The sequence below is a fragment of the Siphateles boraxobius genome, unplaced genomic scaffold (assembly GCF_051911475.1).
Source record: "Siphateles boraxobius isolate OS27281-9 unplaced genomic scaffold, OSU_SipBor_1 13, whole genome shotgun sequence".
NCBI lineage: Eukaryota > Metazoa > Chordata > Actinopteri > Cypriniformes > Leuciscidae > Siphateles > Siphateles boraxobius.
In genome coordinates this window covers 27,901,702-27,908,998 of record NW_027508733.1, presented here as the reverse complement: position 1 = coordinate 27,908,998, position 7,297 = coordinate 27,901,702, and the positions used below count along the sequence as shown (strand labels likewise).

Sequence of the window (7,297 nt, the reverse complement as noted above, 5' to 3'; positions counted from 1 at the left end):
CTGCTGAAATCTTACTGGATCCTGGCCTTGTTGAAATTGTGACCCCTGCGCAAAAGACAAGTCAATTGCTATAAGCAGCAACAACAATCCAGAAAGACTGAAAACCACCAACCCAATCGCTAAAAAACTCTGAAACCTTCAGAATACTTGTTGGTCTTCTGCTGTGCCTTTTTCTAGAGCAGGGAATTAAAGAGACTCCACCCCTTTTGACAAGATTAATGATTTTCCAGACTTGTTTCATTAAACGCATTGCACACCCCAAAAGAGTACAACCTAGACGGCTCACCTGTTGGTAACACTTTATTTTGATAGTCCCTTTTGAACGTGCTGTTGACTATAAATAACTTTGCAACTATATATATATATATATATATATATATATATATATATATATATATATATATCAGGGATGTGATTTTTCCGGATTAATCCGGAATTCCGGATTTTCCGACCTGAAAATGTGACCTATGTGAATCATGCAGATCTGTAAAAATAAAATCTGCAAAAGCTGTCGGAGTGAAAAGAATAGGATATGAGGGCATAACATGCTGACATGCGTACAGATTTTTTTCCTTCCTTCCAAGTATCAACAAGGACATATTTGCGTTCAGCTTTTCACCTGCTCAATTTCGTACATAAGTCGCTCTCGCGCTACAGTGGTATCGTTGTCAGTTGACAAGAACATCGCCGTTAGGCCACCAGTAGGGATGGGCGATATATCGATGTAAAAAATATATCGATATGTTTTTAAATGTGATATGGAATATCATAATAGTTCATAATATAAAACAATATCGCATAATAGTTCAAATATAGTATATTATATCAGTATATTTTCCTGCTTTTTTGTCCTTAGCCAATCACATGCCACATGCCTCCGAAATCACCATTCTTGCCGGATCGAGTATTGATCAGGGGTGCATTTCCCAAAACCATAGTTGCTAACCTGTTAACAACTCAGTTGGTTGGCAATGGGAAATTGCATTGCAACGAACAAAGTTGTTAACTTAGTGTGGCAGAGCGGGTTAGACCCCGCCCTGTTATTTGTGGCTGTCACATGAGTGATAGATATGGCAGCCTATCGGCCGCTGTCCCTGGCCTATTTAAAGACTGTCTATGCCACCTGGTGATGCGTCATTGTTAGCTCCGCCCCTTGTTGCAGGCGCGCCGCCATTCAATGCTGGCCGTGTTTGGTTGGCAGCGCCGCGCTGATGTGCAGGCTGTTCCGTTCCCCCAGTTGGTTTGCTTTTATGTGTACGCTGCTGTGAGCAACCGCACGCTTATACAATTCCGTGATGATCAACTGCAGGATATTGATTCTTTTGAAGTTGCTCCGTCTTAATGCGGACGTTGGGCTGATCGTTTTCTGCATAAAATCCATTTAGACTGCGCTGCTGTCTTGCTGCTGTGCTGCTGTGTTTCTGTTTTTGTTGTATGTCTTCATCGCTACAACCATCGATCTGTTCACCGCTGCAGGTGCCGAAGTTGTGTACGTGGGCTCGCCCTTCAGTCATCTTATTATTGGCTGCCTGTGTGTTAAGTTGTATGTTTCTTTACTTTGTTTTTGGTTAGTTTGGATGTTGATTATTGTGCAATGTGTTAAGTTGTAACTTTGTTGCCCTGTGATTTGTGAACTTCTTTTTTTCTACAAGTTAGTGTTCCCTTGTGGTGAGTGTTTGGTATCACCAACCACTCTGAATTTTGTTATTAGTTGTGTCTAGTATCATTTGTTTAGTGTATTCATTAATCTTGTTTTTGTTTATTTTAGGCTGATGGACCCCGGGTTGGGAGGCTAGCTTTCCTTGTCTTCTGGTGGTGGTGGTACTTCAAGTACTTAGTGTGGTTTGCCGCTTGTAACCACTTATACATCACTGGGCGTGCGTGTGTGTGTGCGTGCGGCTTTTGAATTAGGTACTTAGCTGGCCTACCCCACTGCGGGTGAGCCTCAGCCATCTTAACAGTTAATTATTTTATTTTCTCGTTTATCGTGTGTGTGGATGAACAGTGTGGTACGAGTCATGTGTGTGTGACATTCTGCCTTACAGTGACCAGAAGGTTTTACCTATTGATGTGAACTTAATAAATTTACTTTTGTACTGATATCCACGTCTCTTTGCCCTCCATGGTAACGAACCTGTGTGCCCTATTTACTTTGGGTAAGTTATTTCCCCTCTCTTTGAAGAGGGGTGGCGTAGTCAGCTTGTTATTTATTTACCACTATACAATTTGGTATTAGTCAACCGTTTATTCTCGCCACCACGCTACATTCGCTAGCAACTATGGTTTTTGGAAACGCACCCCAGACCGGGACAATCCAAATCCAATATTCTTCTGTGTTATTGTTAAGCCTCATAAAAGGCACAAGAACATTATAAAGCACCATCAACTTTTTGTGCACTATTTTATAACTGTTCTAAATCCATTCCATAATTTAATGTGATGTAGAAATGAATATTGACGTTGTTAAATTCAAGTAGGCCAAAGTGCTTCCCTCTGCTGCAGCTGTCAGTCATTCTCCACTCACCACTCAAACAGCGCGTCGTGTTCGGTTACGACAGTCAACAAGACAAAACTCTCCAAGATTATTCAGTATTCCTATTCTTATACTTGATTTGTAGATAAAGGTCTGGTTTTGCATAAAATTACTGTATCTTAGTGATGTTACCTATGACACTGAAGCTTCGATGTGTGTATCGCAAATTCGACGCAATTTCTATTGAAGCCCCGTATCGGGGTGTGTATTGATTTCCCAGAGTCACGTGATCGATGACAAATGAAGCCTCACTTTCTGTCCAATCACGTGCGCGTTTCGCTTTGGGTGTCAGAAGGCTCGAACCCCAGATCTTACTTAACGAGTCCTTTTTGGCTCAGTGTTGTTGATGGGTTTGTGAGAAGAGTGCTGTATTTTGAAAGTTACATTTAAATAACCAAAACTACTTATTCTTTTTTTTTTTTTTTTTGTTATTGTCTTTTTGTTTTTGTAAAATCTTTGCACTTTTGGTGTTTTTTAGGTATTATTATTGTTATTTGGGGTTAGGGTGGGCTTAGTGGAGAGGGGATAGGGTGTTGGGGTTTGGTGAAGGGTTTGTATTTAGAGCAATGGCAACAGCCAAAAAAACAAGACTTCCCCTATCTGGGAATATTTTGAGCTTTTGGATTCCAATATATGTATGCATTTCTAAAAAAAGAAGAAGAAAAAATGAATATTTATTTATTATTTCAAATTTTACTTATTTTATTGTTGTATTTTATTGTTAACCGTTGATGTGACTTATATTCAGTCAATGTACATGTACAGTCACTCCCAATCAATTTTTTCTCTCCTCACACTTCTGAGGTGGAAACCTTTGTCTTCTGTTGGACAGTGCTGTAGACCAGCACAAACAAAGCTCAAAAGCTACTTCTGATGCGATCGTAGAAGTGGATAAATACCTTACAGAGACAAACATAAAGAGCTGAAGATCCACTTGAATACTGGAGAATGCAGAAACCCTATCTATATACACTGGCATTACAGTTTCTGTGTCCCCTGGCCTCCTCTGTACATGTGAAAGAGTGTTTTCTAAGGCTGGGGAAGTACTGTCTAACAGGAGAAATAGACTCAGCCCCAACACTGGGAAACAGCTTTTATTTCCTAATAAAAATAATTAACAACTTTATGACCGTTCTGTCATTCCTACAGTTACATAATCACTATCACTGCCAAGTGTCATAAGCACGTACGTGTGTGTGTGTGTGTGTGTGTGTGTGTGTGTGTGTGTACGTAGAGAGAGAGATAGTAGGCCTTATTAGGTCTTATTGAATCATATAAGCTCATTTTAATATTTTGTAACACTTTAATGGGTAAAGTTATTTATTTAATGGACAAATCGAACACAAACGTGTAAGGCTTTTATTTGTGCACATAACATTGAAACTATGGAGTGTGTTGTGGTTGCTTCATCTGAGAGAGCTTCTTATACAGGCTTCTGGCTGCTTTAGTTAAAGTAAGCACTAGATTGCGCTGTTCTCGACACTCTCGAAGCTTTGAATCTTTTCCCGGAACAGTCAGGGGAAAACCTCATTGCTTCATGAGGATTCATTTCCCCATCCCTACTGTATCTTGCTTGAGTTTATTGCTGTTCAACTTTCTCCTGTGTATCTTGTAGACGAAATATAATGTATAACTGTTAAAAGAAAAGGCTCAATAAACTATTGCATTGATATATACTGCGCATCAATATCTCTTCCCTTTTTGCTTTTAACTCAATGCGAAGTGCTGTGCGCTGAGACTCCATGTTGCTTTAAGAGCATAATTCTTAAGTGCTTTGTGCCGCTTAATTTATGTATTATAAATTAATTTATGCATTATAAATTAAGGCCAGACAAGTAGTTTGGGGTTCATTTTTGAAGGACTACACGCCTGTGCACATATATTACCAGGCATACCTATTGACTGAACACGATACATGCCGTCTGTTTTTTGGCAGGTTTGTGCAGAGAAAACAGATAATCGTTTGCACCTTCAAACCTATTTCAAAGAGTGCATTCAATACACCAGGTACTGTTTTGTGTGGATGGGCGGCTGGAGCGCGTTAGGGTTTTTTTTCTCTGTCAGAACCGTGTTGTGTTAGCGGCCCCTAAGTTAATAACTAATGATCTTTGCAACTGAAGTGAATCAATCAAGACTCTTTTTAACTGGACAATAACTTTGTCCTAGAGCTATGGTAAATCTGTTACAGTAACTATTATAACTGTAAAGCTGCCTTTAAAACAATCCATGCTGTTAAAAGCACTTTATCTGGCATCTTGACTATAGGCCAAATATACGTCGACCTTTGTCAGTATAAATCAAGCACACTAAAGTGCAATTTTCAATACACGTCTGGCAAGTACATAGACTAAAGCCTAGTGTAAGTATACTAACAGCACACTTTCATAAGGGGACCCTCATGTTGCTGTAGCCAACATGCATGTTGGCAATTACAAAAAGCACAGACCTGTTGTGAGGTAATTTTAGCTGGCAAGCACTCATCTACAGAAACAGAATTGAAACTGCAGTCTATAAGTTTGGCATAAACAGTAACACTGTACAGCTCACTTATACAGTCACAACTGGAAAATCACTTGATACTTGGAATTAATTTCTCCACAGAATGAATTACTTTTGCATAAATAAACCACAGATTATGTGATCTGTACAAAGTGCTGTGCACGGTTGGGTCTCTTCTTTCCCAAACATGCGTATAAGGTAGGGCATGCAGGCTTTTGACTTAAAGTAAGCTCTCAACTGAAAACATGCAAACCAGTTCCCATTCAGTGAAACTGTTAGCATTCCTGCACACTGAAGAGCTGTGGAAAAAGGTAACTACAGTAAAGCAATTTACTGGTGGTCCAAAGAGCATTGAAGTCACCAGAAAATACAAAAAGACAAGCAAAAATCACTAATATATAAATACTTTTATTGGCACTTCTCACCATTCACAATACATCAGTTAGCAATTACAATGGGGCCGATGGTTGCTTTCCCTTCTGATACCAGGCCTGAAAACGAAGAATAGATGAGAAATTGAAAGTTCTTCCACAAGTGCAAACCCAAGATTTCATACATTACCTGAATCAGGTAGTGCTCGTCCTTTTCTGCTGGAACCACAATTGGAGTCACAGCACATGCACACCTGGTCATTGTCATCTACAGAAGTCCATCTATAGAGAGGAAAGAAAACTGGTTGCCCATGTTTAACAACTCAAAATCATTAGAGATCTAAAATAGTATGCAATACCCATTATTGAAGGAGCAAGCCTTGTTCTCTGGACTTGTCGGGGTAGAAGCCATGACAGCTTTTAGAGAACATGTGATGTACAACTAAAGAGGAGGACACAGTTAACATGACCAGCAAGAGAACGAACCCACAGATCTAAAGCCCAAAATGCATACCAAGCCACTATCAGCTCGCAGGAACCTGAAAGCCTCCAACTGAAACTGCAGCTTGTCATTCTGAACCCTGTGCCTGAAACTGGAAGTGGAGCCTGTGAGCTTTCCATCAACCAGGCACCTGAAGAGAGAGATGTGGTTTAAAACTTTAGGCACCATTTGCAAATGGTGTTTAATGAGAGATTCCCTACTAACCCATAGTTCTCAATAAAGGAATATCTTGGAGAGGAGTTCACATCAGGGACTGCAGTAGCCACACAGTCTCCCACAAAGATACGCAGAGGGATGTGGTTGTACTGCTTCACAGAAGCTTCAAGATTTAGGAACTGCCCTAGGAAGTACTGATTGGATGGCCTTTCAAACATCCAGTCATCTGAAATGAAACTTAGGTTGGCAACATTCCCAAGTCACTTCTGAAATTCTAACATTGCATATTACCAGTCATGAGCTTCAAGGAAAACACCAAAACTTCCTCTCCAATTTTTGTAGCAGCAAAAGGAACCCAGCTGGGCATCAGCACATTGCTGCTTACATTTTGCAGCCTAGTGGAAGCAGTAAAACAAGATTAAGAAGAATGTAGCATTTGGCAAAAATGCTGTGACAAGTTTTGTTTTTTTACCTTGAATAATGACACTCAATTCCAACAGCTGCTGCATCAGCCCTTACAATGGGAGTTCCTACTAAAGCCTCAGGAGTGTAGAGGACGGTGAAGGTGTAAACAAGCTCATCATTAGTCATCTGAAAGTAGCACAAGTAGCAGGTTACTGGACAGACCTGGCTTTTACATTTTCTCTGGTTGACCCATTAGCAGCCACTTACCATCAGAGAGCTGCCACATGTCTGGAGCTCATATTCAAAGATAAGGACTTGAGCTTCTGGATCCTTCCCTACAGCTGCACAGCCTCCTAAAGTGAGGAATGAAGGATTTACCAGCTGACCAGTACCAAATAAATCCTCCTTAACCTCCACATGCACAAAGCTCTCCCCACATTCTACTGCAATACTCTCAGTAGCTATAGGTACACGCAGCTCAAAAGGCACATCTGGCTGTTGGGGTTCTTCTGGCATTATTGGAAAACGCCACGTCAAAGGCACAACAGGACCCTGCATTAGTTGTTTGGACTGAGTATTTCCAGGTTCTTGAAGAAGCTTCCATGGATCTGCTTCAACAGAGTTCACTGCAGGCCTTGGAGGCCTAAAAGATGTTGAGCCTTGGAGAGCTTGCTGAGAAACTAAAACTGGTGGCTGTTGCTGCTGAAATCTTACTGGATCCTGGCCTTGTTGAAATTGTGACCCCTGCGCAAAAGACAAGTCAATTGCTATAAGCAGCACCAACAATCCAGAAAGACTGAAAACCACCAACCCCATCGCTAAAAAACTCTG

At 40.6% G+C, this 7,297-nt stretch overlaps 1 protein-coding gene across 1 annotated transcript; it reads right to left on the bottom strand.

Annotated features, from left to right (window-relative positions):
• Positions 1-5,424: 5,424 nt before the first annotated feature.
• LOC143736222 (zona pellucida sperm-binding protein 3-like) lies at positions 5,425-7,297 on the bottom strand. Its single transcript, XM_077226896.1, has 8 exons — positions 6,734-7,297; positions 6,534-6,652; positions 6,353-6,456; positions 6,110-6,287; positions 5,918-6,035; positions 5,763-5,845; positions 5,594-5,685; positions 5,425-5,523 (listed from the first exon to the last, which is right to left on the bottom strand). Exons 1-8 carry the CDS (start codon positions 7,280-7,282, stop codon positions 5,471-5,473), a joined length of 1,296 nt encoding a protein of 431 aa, XP_077083011.1. The 5' UTR covers positions 7,283-7,297; the 3' UTR covers positions 5,425-5,470.